This window comes from Salmo salar, chromosome 15 (genome assembly GCF_965601325.2).
Source record: "Salmo salar chromosome 15, fSalSal1, whole genome shotgun sequence".
Lineage (NCBI taxonomy): Eukaryota > Metazoa > Chordata > Actinopteri > Salmoniformes > Salmonidae > Salmo > Salmo salar.
Genome location: NC_138305.1, coordinates 17355884 through 17376183, shown reverse-complemented (window position 1 = coordinate 17376183; position 20300 = coordinate 17355884). Strand labels below are relative to the sequence as shown.

Genomic DNA, 20300 nt, shown 5'->3' with positions numbered 1-20300 from the left:
GCATATTGTTTCCACCTCCATGTTTGACGGTGGAGATGGTATTCTTGGTGTCATAGGCAGCATTCCTCCTCCTCCAAACACGGCGAGTTGAGTTGATGCCAAAGAGCTTCATTTTGGTCTCATCTGACCACAACACTTTCACCCAGTTGTCCTCTGAATCATTCAGATGTTCATTGGCAAACTTCAGACGGGCATGTATATGTGCTTTCTTGAGCAGGGGGACCTTGCGGGCGCTGCAGGATTTCAGTCCTTCACGGCGTAGTGTGTTACCAATTGTTTTCTTTGTGACTATGGTCCCAGCTGCCTTGAGATCATTGACAAGATCCTCCCGTGTAGTTCTGGGCTGATTCCTCACCGTTCTCATGATCATTGCAACTCCACGAGGTGAGATCTTGCATGGAACCCCAGGCCGAGGGATATTGACAGTTCTTTTGTGTTTCTTCCATTTGCGAATAATCACACCAACTGTTGTCACCTTCTCACCAAGCTGCTTGGCGATGGTCTTGTAGCCCATTCCAGCCTTGTGTAGGTCTACAATCTTGTCCCTGACATCCTTGGAGAGCTCTTTGGTCTTGGCCATGGTGGAGAGTTTGGAATTTGATTGATTGATTGCTTCTGTGGACAAGTGTCTTTTATACAGGTAACAAACTGAGATTAGGAGCACTCCCTTTTAAGAGTGTGCTCTAATCTCAGCTCGTTACCTGTATAAAAGACACCTGGAGCCAGAAACCTTTCTGATTGAGAGGGGGTCAAATACTTATTTCCCTCATTAAAATGCTAATCAATTTATAACATTATTGACATGCGTTTTTTGGGATTTTTTTGTTGTTATTCTGTCTCTCACTGTTCAAATAAACCTACCATTAAAATGATAGACTGATCATTTCTTTGTCAGTGGGCAAACATACAAAATCAGCAGGGGATCAAATACTTTATTCCCTCACTGTACGATGGTACAGGCTTTGATAAAATGGGTCCAGCATCTGGTACCTACGATGGTACAGGCTTTGATAAAATGGGTCCAGCATCTGGTACCTACGATGGTACAGGCTTTGATAAAATCGGTCCAGCATCTGGTACCTACGATGGTACAAGCTTTGATAAAATGGGTCCAGCATCTGTTACCTACGATGGTACAGGCTTTGATAAAATGGGTCCAGCATCTGGTACATACGATGGTACAGGCTTTGATAAAAATGGGTCCAGCATCTGGTACATACGATGGTACAGGCTTTGATAAAATGGGTCCAGCATCTGTTACATACGATGGTAGGGTCCTCTACAGCCATGTCTATGGGCATGAAATATGGCAATTTAAATAGGTCAGAGAATCTGGTCCCAGTTTTAGTCTCTATTGTTGCGCTATTTCCAAGGAGATGTCTCGAGGCATTTGTTGCAATCTGTGTGAGCTTGACCTGGATCTGTGTTGTTAAACAGATAAAAAGATGGTGGTAAAATCCCAAATAGGCTACATGAAAGTCATTTAAAAAAATCACACTAGCAAAAAAAACATTTCTAATAAAAGTTTAAAATAGAATGACATTGAAAATGAACAGGGGGCCTGAAAGGCCAGGCAATAAAGTAGTCAACTTTATAAATTGTTATGGCTATCAAATCAAATCAAATTGTATTGGTCACATACACGTGATTAGCAGATGTTATTGCGGGTGTAGCGAAATGCTTGTAGCTCCGACAGTGCAGTAATATCTAACAGATTACACAACATATACCCAATACACACAAATCTAAGTAGGAATGAATTAAGAATATATACATATGGACGAGCGATGTCAGAGCGGAATGGACTAAGATACAGTAGAATAGTATAGAAAATTGGTCCCAGTTTTCTAGTGGGGGACAGACAAGATTATGAATGCTTTTACAGAGGAGACACAAACAAATCCATAATAATAAACACACACGTACCATGTTCATCCTGCCAACATAACTCCTCGGCCTGTTCTTGCTGCAATGGCAATTCTTCAGGAAAAATGACTGTGTCTTGTTGTTCAACTGATGAGTGAATTTATCATAGAACTTAATGTTTATAGAATTCTGTCTTTCCCAAAAGCCTGTGGCCATATTCTTTCATAAGCCAAGTCCAGGATTTGAGATCATCTGCCATGTGCTTTGACATGATAGCGACACTAAATATATTCTTACAGTCAATTGTCAATAAATAATATGTGAGGCATATGAGATATTCTATATAGAATTACCGATACAGACTTTGAGCGAAGTCGTGTGGATCTGTGCACCTAGAGCCAAAGATGGTGGATAAATGAAGATGTCTTACTCAGGCCGTTTACCATTGAAAAAACTGTGACAGGTCTCGTCTACTTAAGGGATGGCTCTCCCAAGGCGATAGCAGCTAGGTCTGGTCTACTTAAGGGATGGCTCTCCCAATGCGATAGCAGCTAGGTCTGGTCTACTTAAGGGATGGCTCTCCCAATGTGATAGCAGCTAGGTCTGATCTACTTAAGGGATGGCTCTCCCAATGCGGTAGCAGCTAGGTCTGGTCTACTTAAGGGATGGCTCTCCCAATGCGATAGCAGCTAGGTCTGGTCTACTTAAGGGATGGCTCTCCCAATGCGATAGCAGCTAGGTCCGGCCTACTTAAGGGATGGCTCTCCCAATGCGATAGCAGCTAGGTCTGGTCTACTTTTATATGAACCAGAAAAAATTTGCCAGTTCGATGTTTCGTTTCCTCCTCCGTCTCTGCTGGAGCGACCATATACAGTCATTGGGAGTGATGCATTTGTATTTTAATTATATTTATTTTATTTTTATTTAACTAGGTAAGTCAATTAGGAATAAATTCTTATTTTCAATGACGGCCTAGGAACAGTGGGTTGACTGCCTTGTTCAGGGGCAGAACAACAGATTTTTACATTGTCAGCTCGGGGATTCAATCTTGCAACCTTTCAGTTACTAGTCCAACGCTCTAACCACTAGGCTACCTGCCGGCCCTAGGCTACCTTCTGGTACCAAGTGGCCAAAGAGTGGCCAGAAAGAAGCCTTTGCTTAAAGAAAAAAATAAGCAAACACGTTTGGTGTTCGCCAAAAGGCATGTGGGAAACTCCCCAAAAATATGGAAGAAGGTACTCTGGTCAGATGAGACAAAAATGTAGCTTTTTAGCCAACAAGGAAAACGCTATGACTGACACAAACCCAATACCTCCCATCCCCCCCGAGAACACCATCCCCACAATGAAGCATGGTGGTGGCAGCATCATGCTGTGGGGTGGTTTTGCATCGGCAGGGACTGGGAAACTGGTCAGAATTGAAGGAATTATGGATAGCGCTAAATACAGGGAAATTCTTGAGGGAAACCTGTTTCAGTCTTCCAGAGATTTGAGACTGGGACGGAGGTTCACCTCCAGCAGGTCAATGATCCTAAACATACTGCTAACGCAACACTCGAGTGGTTTAAGGTGAAACATTTAAATGTCTTGGAATGTCCTAGTCAAGGCCCAAACCTCAATCCAATTGAGAATCTGTGGTATGACTTAAAGATTGCTGTACACCAGCGGAACCCATCCAACTTGAAGGAGCTAGAGAAGTTTTGCCTTGAAGAATGGCCAAAAATCCAAGTGGCTAGATGTGCCAAGCTTATAGAGACATACCCCAAGAGACTTGCAGCTGTAATTGCTGCAAAATGTGGCTCTACAAAGTATTGATTTTGGGGGGTGAATAGTTATGCACACTCAAGTTTTCTGTTTTTATTGTCTTATTTCTTGTTTGTTTCACAAGAGAAAATCAAATGGTACAAACCCCCCAAAATGTATATTAATTTCAGGTTGTAAGGCAACAAAATAGGAAAAGCGCAGAGGGGGGTGAATACTTTCGCAAGCCACTGTATACTTTTGATCATGTAGTATTTACTGGCCAATAAAGGTCAGGCAGTTCAGCTAAAATAAAGACCTTGAAATAAACAATGACTTTAATCTGATTGTTATTTGACCATTCATTTCTACAAAACGAGCAGATTTCTGTTGATGGAGTTGTAGTAACTAGGTTTCTTGCTAGTTAGCTAGCTTATTCCATCCTTCACAACAAAATATTTTGGGGGCTGTCTTGTTAGACTTCAGTGCAGCTTTTGACATTATCGATCATAGTCTGCTGCTGGAAAAATGTATGTGTTATGGCTTTACACTCCCTGCTATATTGTGGATAAAGAGTTACCTGTCTAACAAAACACAGATGGTGTTCTTTAATGTAAGCCTCTCCAACATAATCCAGGTAGAATCAGGAATTCCCCAGGGTAACTGTCTAGACCCATTACATTTTTCAATCTTCACTAACGACATGCCACTGGCTTTGAGTAAAGCCAGTGTGTCTATGTATGTGGATGACTCAACACTATACACGTCAGCTACTACAGCGACTGAAATGACTGCAACACTTAACAAAGAGTTGCAGTTAGTTTCAGAGTGGGTGGAAAGGAATAAGTTAGTCCTAAATATTTCTAAAACTAAAAGCATTGTATTCGGGAGAAATCATTAACTCAACACTAAACCTCAACTAAATCCTGTAATAAATAATGTGGAAATTGAGTAAGTTGGAGTAACCCTGGATTGTAAACTGTCATGGTAAAAACATATTGATACAACAGTAGCTAAGATGGGGAGAAGTCTGTCCATGATAAGGCGCTGCTCTACCTAACAACACTATCAACAAGGCAGGTCCTACAGGCCCTAATTTGTCACACCTGGACTACTGTTCAGTCATGTGTTCAGGTGCCACAAAAAGGGACTTAGGAAAATTGCAATTGTCTCAAAACAGGGCAGCACGGCTGGCCCTTGGATGTAAACAGAGAGCTAATATTAATAATTTGCATATCAATCTCTCCTGGCTCAAAGCGGAGGAGAGATTGACTTCATCACTACTTTATTTATGAGAGGTATTGACATGTTGAATGCACCGAGCTGTCTGTGTAAACTACTGGCACACAGCTCGGACACCCATGCATACCCCACAAGACATGCCACCAGAGGTCTGTTTAAACTACTGGCACACAGCTCAGACACCCATACATACCCCACAACACATGTCAGCAGAGGTCTGTCTAAACTACTGGCACACAGCTCAGACACCCATACATACCCCACAAGACATGCCACCAGAGATCTCTTCACAGTCCCCAAGTCCAGAACAGACTATGGGAGGTGGACAGTACTACATAGAGCCATGACTACATGGAACTCTATTCCACATCAAGTAACTGATGCAGCAGTAGAATCAGATTTAAAAAACAGATTAAAAAACACCTTATGGAACAGCAGGGACTGTGAAGCAACACAAACATAGGCACAGACACATGCATGTATACACACACACACACACACACACACACACACTTGGAGACATACGCACTATACACACACGTACACATGGATTTTGTGCTGTAGATATGTGGTAGTGGAGGAGTAGGGGCCTGAGGACACACAGTGTGTTGTGAAATCTGTTAATGTATTGTAATGCTTTTAAAATTGTATAAACTGCCTTAATTTAGCTGGACCCCAGGATCTCTCTGTACTTTGCTCCGTTCATCTTTCCCTCGATCCTGACTAGTCTCCCAGTCCCTACCTCTGAAAAACATCCCCACAGCATGATGCTGCCACCGCCATGCTTCACCGTAGGGATGGTGCCAGGTTTCCTCCAGACATGACGCTAGGCATTCAGGCCAAAGAATCTTGTTTCTCATGGTCTGAGAGTCTTTAAGTGCCTTTTGGAAAACACCAAGCGGGCTGTCATGTGCCTTTTACAGAGGAATGGCTTCCGTCTGGCAACTCTACTATAAAGGCCTGATTGTGGCTTGCTGCAGAGGTGGTTGTCCTTCTGGAAGGTTCTCCCATCTCCACAGAGGAACTCTCTAGCTGTCAGAGTGACCATTGGGTCTGAATACTTATGTAAATAAGATATTTCTTTTTTTATGTTTATTATATATTAGCAAACATTTCTAAAAACCTGTTTTGATTTGTCATTATCAGGTATTATGCGTAGATTGATGTGATTTTTTGTTTATTTTATACATTTTTGAATAAGGTTGTACCGTAACAACATGTTGAAAAAGTTTTTTACGAAAGCACTGTTAAACATTAAACAATGAATTTAAAGTACACTTTTAATAAGTGTATTGACTTAAGATATAATAGAAAAACCATCTCGTATTTTAAGTATGTTATGTGAATCTTTGGGTTATTTAAGTATACTGTAATATATTAAAAATATATACTTTTTTTGCTGCCTAACAAAGTCACACACACACACACACCTAAAAGAAACACTTCCTGTTTTAAATAACATCCCAAGACACATATTGCACTCACACACAGCACACACACATACACCACCCCACCCCACCCACCCCACCCCACCCCCCCTTCCCAAAAACATGTGTAAATATTGGAATATAAATTGTGCCTTCCTGCATTATACTTATGCTAAAATGTTTATTATATTCTACTGCCATTTACCATTTACGGATTATTATATTTTCTAATTTCTTATTGTTGTTGCATTGTCCAGAAGGAGCCTACAAGTAAGCATCCATTGGACGTTGTATACCATACATACAGTACAACTAATACAACTTGAAAATACATACTGATCAGAATATCAAAATGTTTCACTTACACACCAGACATCAGAGCTCAGAAACTCTCTCTCTCTCTCTCTCTCTCTCTCTCTCTGCTGTAATTGGTCAGTAGTGAGGTGTGTGATTTACACAGACAAGTATTTGACTGAACATATGTTCTAATGAAACACAAACACACATACAAACTCTCCCTCCCCTGTCTGTGCAGTTTGAGCAGGTAGTCAATATATTGGGTTGTGAACGAGAAGGCCGTATTGTAGAGGACAGACCACAGCTGGCTGTAATACTACACCACTGTATCTGGAACTAGTTAACCTCACACACACACGTAAGTACTCTCTCTCCCTTCCTCTCTCTCCGTTCCTCTCTCTGCCTCCTCTGCCGCTCTATCCTCCTCTCTCTCTCTCTCTCTCTCTCTCTCTCCTCCCTCCTCTCCCTCTCGCTCTCTCTCTCCCTCTCCTCCCTCTCTCACTCCTTCCTCCCTCTCTCACTCCTTCCTCCCTCTCTCTCCTACCTCTCTACTCCAGCGTTTGATCCACTTGTCTCTCTGTCTCCTGCTGATGTAAAAAGGATCTCCAGCCTGAAAGGTCTCTCTGGGAACCGGCCTTCTGCGCAGCCTGCTGCCTTCCCCCTGCACACACACACGCACGCACGCATGTTAGCTACTTTTGTCTGTCTGTCTGTCTGTCTGTCTGTCTGTCTGTCTGTCTGTCTGTCTGTCTGTCTGTCTGTCTGTCTGTCTGTCTGTCTGTCTGTCTGTCTGTCTGTCTGTCTGTCTGTCTGTCTGTCTGTCTGTCTCTCTGTCTGCCTGCCTGCCTGCCTGCCTGCCTGCCTGCCTGCCTGTCTTTGCTGAATGACCATCTTATTGTTATACAGGCACGCTGCAGACCAGCTAAGTGGAGTTCTTGCCTCCATGTTGGGGTCCTTCGGCTCCAGAGGCTCCATTTTCCGCCGGCCACGTTTCCTGCGAGGGGAGGGGTCAACTTCCTCTGGGGGTGTAGGGGGGGCCATCTCACACGAGTCCTGGAGAGAGAGAGAGAGAGAGAGAGAGAGAGAGAGAGACAGAGGTTGAAAAATAAAGACTGAACTTTAACCAATGACCACTATCAAATAACAGGGTTTTAATAACCAGGTGAGTGCTTCTGTGAGTGTGAGAGTTTTAACACCAGACTGAGACTGCCCCATATTAACAACAGCGATTTAACAACAGCTGTTAACAACAGTGTTCAATGAGGCTAGATGCTACTAGCGTTACAACAGTGTTCAATGAGATAAATGCTACTAGCGTTACAACAGTGTTCAATGAGGCTAGATGCTATTAGCGTTACAACAGTGTTCAATGAGGGTAGATGCTACTAGCGTTACAACAGTGTTCAATGAGGCTAGATGCTACTAGCATTACAACAGTGTTCAATGAGCCTAGATGCTATTAGCGTTACGACAGTGTTCAATCAAGCTAGCTGCTATTAGCGCTGCAACAGTGTTCAATCAAGCTAGCTGCTATTAGCATTACCTGTTCAATGAACCTAAATTCTATTAGTGTTACAACAGCGTTCAATGTAGCCAGTTGCTATTAGCATTACAAGTGTGCAATGAGCTAACTGCTTTTTAGCGTTACATCAGTGTTCACTAAAACTAGCTGCTATTTGCCTTTCAACAGTGTTCAATTAAGCTAGCTTCTATTAGCATTAGAAATGAGTTCAATTAAACCTATTGCTATTACCATTAGGCTACTCTGTTAGTACAATACCGTTTCTAATGATGCTAGCCATATAATGCTAAAATAACATGGCGTGTTTAATAAAGAAAGCCATTCATAAAATCACGACCAAGATAAACAAGGTGCTAATATTATGCTAGGCTGCTAACAGGCTAGCTTGGTTTAACGATCCTATCAGCTAATCAGATCACTGTGTTAAAACAACAGTATCTAACATGTGACAAATACAATTTGATTTGATAACTAGCATACTGAAACAGCAATGTATTTAATGATGTTAGAAGCAAAAATATATGGCTGCTCTAACAGTCTAGCAGTTTTTATAGGTGTCGCTAGCAGGCTAACGGGATAGAAGGCTAACAGGCTTCCAGGCTAACAGGCTAAGTTTATAGGTGTGTCGTTAAGGAGATTGAGAGTCCGGAGCTCAAAGGCTACGCTAACGAGCTCTCAGAGACTCAGAGACCACAATGAACAGGTGAGAAGCTCCATAAAACACATTAAACAGTGGAGACCATGTGTCCCTGGAAACACACACACACACACACACACACACACACACACACACACACACACACACACACACACACACACACACACACACACACACACACACACACACACACACACACACCACCTTTCTCATCTTACACACTGGTACTGGTACACATTGCAGAAAGAAAACTCATGTAAGCTTCCAGAAATATTTTCTGTTCTTTAGCTCAGTAGGCTAACATGGTCTTAGGCAGGTGTATGACATCTGTAAATATAAAGAAAGATATCACATAGTAGAACTGCATAAATTATGCTCTCCACTTTCTGGAGGACCGAGTTTTGAAATCAGTGGAATTAGAGTATGATAGTTAAGGAGATGCAAAAAATTCTGGCATTTGATTGCAAATATGCAGACGGAGTCGAAAAATGATCACACAGAAGGCTGTTGTATAAAACACCTGTTCGGATTACATATTCAAACTAAGGGCAACTGTGGCATCCGTGACAGAGAGGGAGAAGCATCCATCCATGAATACGGGTAAGATAGTCTAGCTAGCTACATTTTCAGATATTACACGTTTCTAATTTTGTCAGAAAGTAGTTTTCATTGCAAGTTAAGGTGTACTGTTAGCTAGCTAGCTAACATTAGTTGGCTGGCTAGCTAGCTAACGTTACGTGTATGATCAGTGCAGTAATATTATTTGTATCTCAGAGCCATTTACGTTGCTAGTTTTAACCTAATATTAGATGGCTAACATTGAACCTGGTTGGTTAGCTACCTGTAGATTCATGCAGGGTAGTAACACCATGAGTTGGGATTATAGTTCATTGTTTAGCTAGCTAGAAGTCTAAAAACAAATACTCCCCGATGCAAGTAACTATTTCAATAGAATGTTTATGTCACTGCGACAACTGTCGATATACGTACCTGGTAAATTTGCTCTTGCTATCTACTCCGATTTCAGAGCACACTCATCTGAGTGTGCCAGAGCGCAGAATAACTGACAAATTTCTGAATGTTCAACATGAATTTGGCCGGTGTCAGTAAACGTTGGCAAAAAAGCGGAACTACATTGTTTCCAGCAGCACAGTTACAGTCACCAACACTCTGGATAACATAAAAACAACTTAACCAGCTCTGCTAGGGAGAGTAAAATGGTCAGAGTGAGGTGTTCTCTCATTTGTGTCTGGAAGTAGCTCGTAAACTAGCCACCGTTAGCCAGTTAGCTTGGGTGCATGACTGCTGTTGTTAGGTCAGAACGCTCGGATCAACCCTACTCCTCTGAGAGCAAAACACTCTGAATTTACAAACAGACAATCTGCAACGCTCTGAGTTTATGAATGCCCAGAGCGCACTCTGGCACTCCAGATTAAATTGATCTTCACAGCCGTAGTATAAACCAGCGTTTAGTCTTGAAATCTTTGGTTGTTTAGTACATAGCCTCACATGTGAATCCTTAAAGAGATGGGTGGGGCTAAAGCTTAAAAAACCCTGAGTGTTCTGTTAGACAGGTAACCCTTTATCCACAATATAGCAGGGGGTGAAAAGCCATAACACATACGTTTTGTTGCTGGCATGGCATCCCTAAGTTTGCTAATCTTGCCAATGAAAAAATCATTACAGTAGATGGCAATATCAGTTGGTTTTGTGATGAATGAGACATCTGATTCAACGAGTGATGGAGCTGAATTTACCTTTTTTCCTCAAAATGTTATTTAAGGTGCTCCAAAGCTTTTTACTATCATTCTTTATGTCATTTATCTTCGTTTCATAGTGTAGTTTCTTTTTATTCAGTTTAGTCACATGATTTCTCAATTTGCAATACGTTTGCCAATCGATTTTGCAGCCAGACTTATTTGCCATTCCTTTTGCCTCATCCCTCTCAACCATACAATTTTTCAATTCCTCATCAATCCAAGGGGATTTAACAGTTTTTACAGTCATTTTCTTAATGGGTGCTTATTAGTAACTGGAATAAGCTATTTCATTCATGTGTTAAGTGCAGAGTCTGTTTTCTCCTTTTTACACATCACGGACCAACAGATTTTCTTTACATCAACAACATAGGAATCACTACAAAACTTCTTGTATGACCTCTTATACACAATATTAGGCCCAGCCTTTGGAACTTTGGTTTTACTTTGTTCAGAGGAGACTGTGTGAATCAGGCCTTCATGGTCGAATTTCTGCAAAGAAACCACTACTAAAGGACACCAATAATAAGAAGAGACTTGATGGGGCCAAGAAAGATGAGAAATAGACATTAGACCGGTGGAAATCTGTCTGATGAGTCCAAATTTGAGATTTTTGGTTCCAACCGCCGTGTCTTTGTGAGACGAAAGGTACGTGAACGGATGATCTCCGCATGTGTGGTTCCCACCGTGAAGCATGGAGGAGGAGGTGTGATGGTTTGGGGGTGCTTTGCTGGTGACACTGTCAGTGATTTATTTAGAATTCAAGGCACACTTAACCTGCATGGCTACCACAGCATTCTGCAGTGACACGCATCTGTTTTGTGCTTAGTGGGACAATGACCCAACACACCTCCAGGCTGTGTAAGGGCTATTTGACCAAGAAGGAGAGTGATGGAGTGCTGCATAAGATGACCTGTCCTCCACAATCACCCGACCTCAACACAATTGGGATCGTTTGGGATGAGTTGGACCGCAGAGTGAAGAAGGAAAAGCAGGAAACAAGTGCTCAGCATATGTGGGAGCTCCTTCAAGACTGTTGGAAAAGCATTCCAGGTGAAGCTGGTTGAGAAAATGCCAAGAGTGTGCAAAGCTGTCATCAAGGCAAAAAGAGGCTACTTTGAAGAATCTCAAATGTAAAATATATTTGGATTTGTTTAACACTTTTTTGTTTACTACATGATTCCATATGTGTTATTTCATAGTTTTGATGTCTTCACTATTATTCTACAATGTAGAAAATATTAAAACTAAAGAAAAACCTTTGAATTAGTAGTTGTCTACAAACTTTTGACTGGTAGGGGATACTGTATGTGGAATGGTACTCTATGTTCCTAACATGGGAGATCATCAAACACGTAGTAAGAAGAGGTATATAGAGAGAGAGATCGAGAAAGAAAGGGGAGAGAGAGAAATACAAGAGGGAGAGAGAGAGAGAGAAAAATATGAGAACTAAGGACTGATCATCGGAATCCCCATAAATGGAGAAAAATTTCACCACAATAACTACTGTGGGATATGACTCAACAGCAACATTGGGAAAATTCTCTGCATTGTCATTAACAGCAAACTCATACATTTCCTCAGTGAAAACAATGTACGTTTTACCAAATTACAGTACAACAGACCACATATTCACCCTGAACACCCTAATTGACAAACAAGCAACCAAAACAAAGGCTAAGTCTTCTCATGCTTTGTTGATTTCAAAAAAGATATTGACTCAATTTAGCAGGGTCTGCTATACAAATTGATGGAAAGCGGTGTTGGGGAAAAACATTGGCAAATATCACACACATTTCTTCCCACAGGGCCGTGGGATGAGACAAGGATGCAGCTTAAGACCCACCCCAGGGGCGAAAATCTGATATCAACTTTGGAGGGGACAATTACATGAAATTTTCTCAAGAGCAATTCCTGAGGGGGACACCAAAAGTAGTGCTGTAACACATAGCCTACATTGTAATATGGTAAATGTATATTGAGGAACCAAAGAAATAAGGTGTTTGCCGTACTCCTAACTACCGGTACCCAAAACTACACAACTAATCACAACAGCAATACCATTGCCTTTAACAAATCTTAGTTCAGTCACCAGTTTAAGTTGAGAGTGGGGGTATCCATGGCATTTTCCAATTATGTTCCTATTTTACAAGTAAAAAAATTGAGAACCTTTCATAATGTTGCCAAACAAAGACTCAACAAACTTACCTGAGACTTCCTGTCTCTGCCAGTCTGTCCCTGCATATCTGTCCCCAACTCTGCTGTCTGTGTGCCATCTGTTGCCTGCTCTGCCTAATGACATCATTGTGAAACATTTCCATTAGAATTTCATTTCTTTCTTATGAACATTTTATCAACTAGTTTTTGAGATATTAGGCTACTAGGGTTCTTACGTTGCGTTTTGGTGTACTGAAAAATACTCTGATGTCCATCTTTTATTTTTCTGCCATTTTTCTACCTGGCTGGCTGGCTACACACACACACACAGTGTGTAGGTTATTTACAGTAGGAGATGGGCTTCTATCATCTTATCTTTTATCATTCTATTTGGGCTTCGATCTAAAAGGTAGCTAGCAAATGTGAAACGGATTAAAATGACAAGAGTTGACAGCTGTATGAGTTCACCATTTACACAACATATGCTGCAACCTTTTGTAATTTTAATAGTTTGTTTCATATTGGCTGGCTTCCAACAATAGCTGAATTTGCAAAGCTAGCGAGCACCAGTTCCGTTTCAGTGGTGTTTGCTATAATCTTTGCTACCCGGGTTAAATAAATGTGAAATAAAATAAATAAATAAAAGTTCCCTTGTGACAATTTAGCTTTTGTACCGAGACCAGTTTGGACTTCAGTTTATCGCTAACCTTATCACAGGGACTTTGCTGATCTTGGAATAAATTGACGATAGCAAAGATTCCATCTTTGACGAGGCCACATAAATGGAATAGGTACTAGCTAGCTTAATAGTTAATATTTGCGCGCTAGCTCTGCATATTCAGCTAGTGTGTGTGCGCGATTGACTGGATTAACCTCACGTCAGTTACGTTCATTGAGTGCCTTTCAGACAGTGGATACCACCCCTCTGTTACCTTGCCAACTAAGGAACTGGCAGTGGATCAAACCATTTTGAGGCAAAGGGTGGGGGGGTCGCAATCTTTTGAAACTTAAAAACGCGCTATTAAGTGTCTATAATCAGCACAATTGCTTTCATTGCATATTATTAATATTATTTAAATTACATAGTTATGTTTCAGTGATATATTGGGGGGGACAAATCATATTTTTCCCAGGATGGGGGGGTAGTGTCCCCCCCGTCCCCCCCGGGATTTCCACCCCTGCCCCACCCTATTCAACATATATATCAACTAATTGGCGAGGGCACTAGAACAGTCTGCAGCACCCGGCCTCACCCTACTAGAATCTGAAGTCAAATGTCTACTGATGATCTGGTGCTTCTGTCACCAACCAAGGATGACCTACAGCAGCACCTAGATCTTCTGCACAGATTCTGACACACCTGGGCCCTGACAGACCTGGGCCCTGACAGTAAATCTCAGTAAGACAAAATTAATGGTGTTCCAAAAAGGCCCAGTTGCCAGGACCGCAAATACAAATTCCATCTAGACACTGTTGCTCTAGAGCACACAAAAAACTATACGTACCTCGGCCTAAACATCAGCGCCACAGGTAACTTCCACAAAGCTGTGAACGATCTGAGAGTCAAGGCAAGAAGGGCATTCTATGCCATCAACAGGAACATCAAATTTGACAAACCAATCAGGATCTGGTTAAAAATTCTTGAATCAGTTATAGAACCCATTGCCCTTTATGGTTGTGAGGTCTGGGGTCTGCTCACCAACCAACAGCTCACAAAATGGGACAAACACCAAATTGAGACTCTGCATGCAGAATTCTGCAAAAACATCCTCTGTGTTCAACGTAAAACACCAAATAATGCATGCAGAGCAGAATTAGACCGATACCCGCTAATTATCCAAATTCAGAAATGAGCCATTAAATTCTACAACCACCTAAAAGGAAACGATTCCCAAACCTTCCATAACAAAGCCATCACCTACAGAGAGATTAACCTAGAAGAGTCCCTTAAGCAAGCTGGTCCTGGGGCTGTTCACAAACACAAACACACCCCACATAGCCCCAAGACAGCAACAGGAACACAATTAGACCCAACCAAATCACGAGAAAACAAAAGGATACTTACTTGACACAAAACTGTGCAAACTAGAATGCTATTTGGCCCTAAACAGAGAGTACACAATGGCAGAATACCTGACCACTGTGACTGACTCAAACTCAAGGAAAGCTTTGACTATGTACAGACTCAGTGAGCATAGTCTTGCTATTTAGAAAGGCCACTGTAGGCAGACCTGGTTCTCAAGAGAAGACAGGCCATGTGCACACTGCCCACAAAATGAGGTGGAAACTGAGCTGCACTTCCTAACCTCCTGCCAAATGTATCACCATATTAGAGACACCAGTGATGAACAAACACCATTGTAAATGTAACCCATATTTAAGTTTATTTATTATAATATTTGATATGTCTCTATTCCTCTGAAATGTTTGTGAATGTCATGTTTACTGTTAATGTTTGATTGTTTATTTCACTTGCATTGGCAACATAGACATATGTTTCCCATGCCAATAAAGCCCTTTGAATTGAGAAAGAGAGATAGAGAATAATAATATTAAGCTACTGTACCATGATCAGGGCTGAATCTACAGCAGACAGAGAACACACTATCTTCAGCTTTCACTTTATCCCATCTCTCATTCTCTCTCATTCTAACCCTCAACCTCCTCTCATCACCACTTCCTGTTTTGCATTCAAAGTTATCACTGACCTCATAATCTACATCTACACTGGCCGCATGTATGTGTACACACACACACACACACACACACACACACACACACACACACACACACACACACACACACACACACACACACACACACACACACACACACACACACACACACACACACACACACACACACACAGCTAATCAATTTATACATGGGGCTATCAGCTTGACTGAGAGAGAACACACAGACAGAGAGAGTGTTCTGTACTGAATAAGAGAGAGAGAGAGTGTTCTGTACTGAATAAGAGAGAGAGAGAGAGTGTTCTGTACTGAATAAGAGAGAGAGAGAGAGAGTTATGTACTGAATAAGAGAGAGAGAGAGTGTGTTCTGTACTGAATAAGAGAGAGTGTTCTGTACTGAATAAGAGAAAGAGAGAGAGAGAGAGAGTGTGTTCTGTACTGAATAAGAGAGAGAGAGAGAGCTCTGTACTGAATAAAAGAGAGAGTGTTCTGTACTGAATAAGAGAGAGAGAAAGAGAGTGTTCTGTACTGAGTAAGAGAGAGAGAGTGTTCTGTACTGAATAAGAGAGAGAGTGTGCTGTACTGAATAAGAGAGAGTGTTCTGTACTGAATAAGAGAGAGAGTGTACTGTATTGAATAAGAGAGAGAGAGAGAGTGTTCTGTACTGAATAAGAGAGAGAGAGAGAGAGAGAGAGAGAGAGAGGGTGTACTGTACTGAATAAGAGAGAGTGTGTTCTGTACTGAATAAGAGAGAGAGTGTTCTGTACTGAATAAGAGAGAGAGAGAGAGAGAGAGAGAGAGAGAGAGAGAGAGAGAGAGAGAGAGTGTACTGTACTGAATAAGAGAGAAAGTGTTCTGTACTGAATAAGAGAGAGAGTGTTCTGTACTGAATAATAGAGAAAGTGTCACGATTGTGCGTAGGAACGGACCAAGGCGCAGCGTGAATATCGTTCCACATCTTTTATTTGAATGTGAAACTTTGCAAGACAAAACAATAAACTATAAACAAAACACAAACCGTGACGACAGAGGTGCAACATGCACTAACTCAAAATTAATCTCCCACAAAAACAAGTGGGAAAAACAACTACTTAATATGATCCACAATTAGAGACAACGATGACCAGCTGCCTGTAATTGGGAATCATTCGAAAACCCCAACAAAGAAAAAAGAAACTAGAACATAACATAGAACACTTAAACTAGACAAAACCCCCCAGTCACGCCCTGACCTACTCTACCATAGAAAATACATGCTCTCTATGGTCAGGACGTGACAGTACCCCCCCAAAGGTGCGGACTCCGGCCGCAAAACCTGAAACCAAAAGGGAGGGTTGGGGGGGTGTCTAGTGTTGGTGGCGGCTCAGGTGCAGGACGAAGATCCTTCTCATCCCGCGGATCCTCCCGCATCGGAGGCGGTTCTGGTGCGGGGTGAAGAAACCTCTCATCCTGCGAACCCACCAGCATCGGTGAAGGCTCTGGAATGCCGACCGTCGCTGGAGACTCTAGACCGCCGACTGTCGCTGGAGACTCAGGACCGCAGACCGTCGATGAAGACTCCGTCTCAGGAGGTTCCGGACTGTAGGCCGGAAGCTCCGTACTGGGAACTGTCGCCAGAAGCTCCGGACTGGGAACTGTCGCCGGAAGCTCCGGATTGGGAACTGTCGCCGGAAGCTCCGGACTGGGAACTGTCGCCGGAAGCTCCGGACTGGGTGCTGTTGCCAGAAGCTCTGGACTGGGTGCTGCCGTCAGAAGCTCTGGACTGTGAAGGGGCACTGGAGGCCTGGTGCATGGAGCCGGGACAGGTGGCACCAGCCTGGTGACACGCACTTCAGGGCGAGTGCGAGGAGCAGGCACAGGACGTACTGGGCTGTGGAGGCGCACTGGAGGGAGAGTGCGAGGAGCAGGCACAGGACGTACCTGACTACTGTGATTATTATTATTTGACCATGCTGGTCATTTATGAACATTTGAACATCTTGGCCATGTTCTGTTATAATCTCCACCCGGCACAGCCAGAAGAGGACTGGCCACCCCTCATAGCCAAGTTCCTCTCTAGGTTTCTTCCTAGGTATTGGCCTTTTTAGGGAGTTTTTCCTAGCCACTGTGCTTCTACACCTGCATTACTTGCTGTTTGGGGTTTTAGGCTGGGTTTCTGTACAGCACTTTGAGATATCAGCTGATGTAAGAAGGGCTATATAAATAAATTGGATTTGATATAACTGGGGAGACACACTTCAGGGAGCGTGCGAGGAGGAGGCACAGGACATACTGAGCTGTGGAGGCGCACTGGAGACCTGGTGCGTAGAACCGGTGCAGAATATACTGGACCGTGGAGGTGCACTGGAGGTCTGGAGCGTAGAGCTGGCACAACTCGTCCTGGCTGAACGCTCACTTTAGCCCGGCAAGTGCGGGGCGCTGGCACAGGACGAACTGGGCTGTGAATGCGCACTGGCGACACAGTGCGTAGAGCTGGCGCAGGATATCCTGGACCGAGGATATCCTGGACCTGAGCCGGCACAACCTGTCCTGGCTGAATGTTCACTTTAAGTGCTCACCGGGCTATGAATGCGCACTGGAGATATTGTGCGCATCACCGCATAACACGGTGCCTGACTGGTCACACGATCCCCACGGTAAGCATGGGGAGTTGGCTCAGGTCTAAACCCAATGACCAGCTGCCTCTAATTGGGAATCATACGAAAACCCCAACATAAAAAAAGAAACTACAACATAACATAGAAAATTTAAACTGGACAAAACCCCCCAGTCACGCCCTGACCTAGTCTACCATAGAAAAATACGAGCTTTCTATGGTCAGGACGTGACAGAAAGAGTGTTCTGTACTGAATAACTTCTCTAGGGCCAGTGGGACGATTTCGTCCCACCTACGTAACAGCCAGTGGAATCCCGTGGCGCGTTATTCAAATACCTTAGAAATGCTATTACTTCAATTTCTCAACCATATGACTATTTTACACCATTTTAAAGACAAGACTCTCGTTAATCTAACCACACTGTCCGATTTCAAAAAGGCTTTACAACGAAAGCAAAACATTAGATTATGTCAGCAGAGTACCCTGCCAGAAATAATCAGACACCCATTTTTCAAGCTAGCATATAATGTCACATAAACCCAAATCACAGCTAAATGCAGCACTAACTTTTGATGATCTTCATCAGTTGACAATCTTAGGACATTATGTTATACAATACATGCATGTTTTGTTCAATCAAGTTCATATTTATATCAAAAACCAGCTTTTTACATTAGCATGTGACGTTCAGAACTAGCATACCCCCCGCAAACTTCCGGTGAATTTATTAATTACTCACGATAAACGTTCACAAAAAACATAACAATTATTTTAAGAATTATGGATACAGAACTCCTCTATGCACTCGCTATGTCCGATTTTAAAATAGCTTTTCGGTGAAAGCACATTTTGCAATATTCTAAGTAGATAGCCCGGCATCACAGGGCTAGCTATTTAGACACCCAACAAGTTTAGCCCTCACCAAAGTCAGATTTACTATAAGAAAAATGTTATTACCTTTGCTGTTCTTCGGCAGAATGCACTCCCAGGACTTCTACTTCAATAACAAATGTTGGTTTGGTTCAAAATAATCCATAGTTATATCCAAATAGCGGCGTTTTGTTCGTGCGTTCAAGACACTATCCGAAAGGGTAAAGAAGGGTGACGCGCACGACGCGTTTCGTGACAAAAAAATTCTAAATATTCCATTACCGTACTTCGAAGCATGTCAACCGCTGTTTAAAATCAATTTTTATGCCATTTTTCTCGTAAAAAAGCGATAATATTCCAACCAGGAAATCGTGTTTTAGTACAAAGAGAGAGAAAATAAAAACATGGTGTCGCCCCGTGCACACGCCTCAGTCTGATGGTCCTCTGATAGAGCACTTACCAAAGGCGCTAATGTTTTTCAGCCTGGGGCTGGAGTTACATCATTCAGCTTTTTCCCGGGTTCTGAGAGCCTATGGGAGCCGTAGGAAGTGTCACGTTACAGCAAAGATCCTAAGTTTTCAATAAACAGAGCCAAGAAGCCCAAGGAATGGTCAGAGAGGGTACTTCCTGTACAGAATCTTCTCAGGTTTTTGCCTGCCATATGAGTTCTGTTATACTCACAGACACCATTCAAACAGTTTTAGAAACTTTAGGGTGTTTTCTATCCAAAGCCAATAATTATATGCATATTCTAGTTTCTGGGCAGTCGTAATAACCAAATTAAATCGGGTACGTTTTTTATCCGGCTGTGTAAATACTGCCCCCTAGCCCTAACAGGTTAAGAGAGAGAGTGTTCTGTACTGAATAAGAGAAAGAGACAGTGTTGATAGTGTTGTTAAGAAGGTAGAAACTAGGGCCTGTAGGACCTGCCTTGTTGATAGCATTGTTAAGAAGGTAGAAACTAGGGCCTGTAGGACCTGCCATGTTGATAGTGTTGTTAAGAAGGCAGAAACTAGGGCCTGTAGGAACCTGCCTTGTTGATAATGTTGTTAAGAAGTTAGAAACTAGAGCCTGTAGAACCTACCATGTTTATAGTGCTGTTACGAAGTTAGAAACAAGGGCCTGTAGGACCTGCCTTGTTGATAGTGTTGTTATGAAGGTAGAAACTAGAGCCTGTAGGACCTGCCTTGTTGATAGTGTTGGTAAGAAGGTAGAAACTAGGGCCTGTAGGACCTGCCTTGTTGATAGTGTCGATAAGAAGGTAGAGCAGCGCTTTATTATAGACAGACTTCTCCCCATCTTAGCTACTACTGCATCAATATGTTTTGACCATGACAGTTTACAATCTAGGGTTACTCCAAGCAGTTTAGTCATCTCAACTTGCTTGATTTTCACATTATTTAATACAAGATTTAGTTGAGGTTTAGGGTTTAGTGAGTGCTTTGTTCCAAATGCAATGTTTTTAGTTTTAGAAA

The 20300-nt window shown here is 42.4% G+C and overlaps 1 protein-coding gene across 4 annotated transcripts in view; it reads right to left on the bottom strand.

Annotated features, from left to right (window-relative positions):
• LOC106570983 (DNA (cytosine-5)-methyltransferase 3A) overlaps positions 1 to 20300 on the bottom strand; it is a 118206-nt gene that overhangs the window by 80030 nt on the left and 17876 nt on the right. For 3 of the 4 annotated variants that reach the window (XM_045695477.2, XM_045695479.2, XM_045695478.2), the window contains one exon: positions 7511 to 7624. In XM_045695477.2, coding sequence (XP_045551433.1) covers positions 7511 to 7624 — 114 coding nt within the window. Of the gene's footprint in view, positions 1 to 7115; positions 7251 to 7510; positions 7625 to 20300 lie in introns of those variants that run through there. The other variant, XM_082961600.1, reaches the window with a different exon arrangement.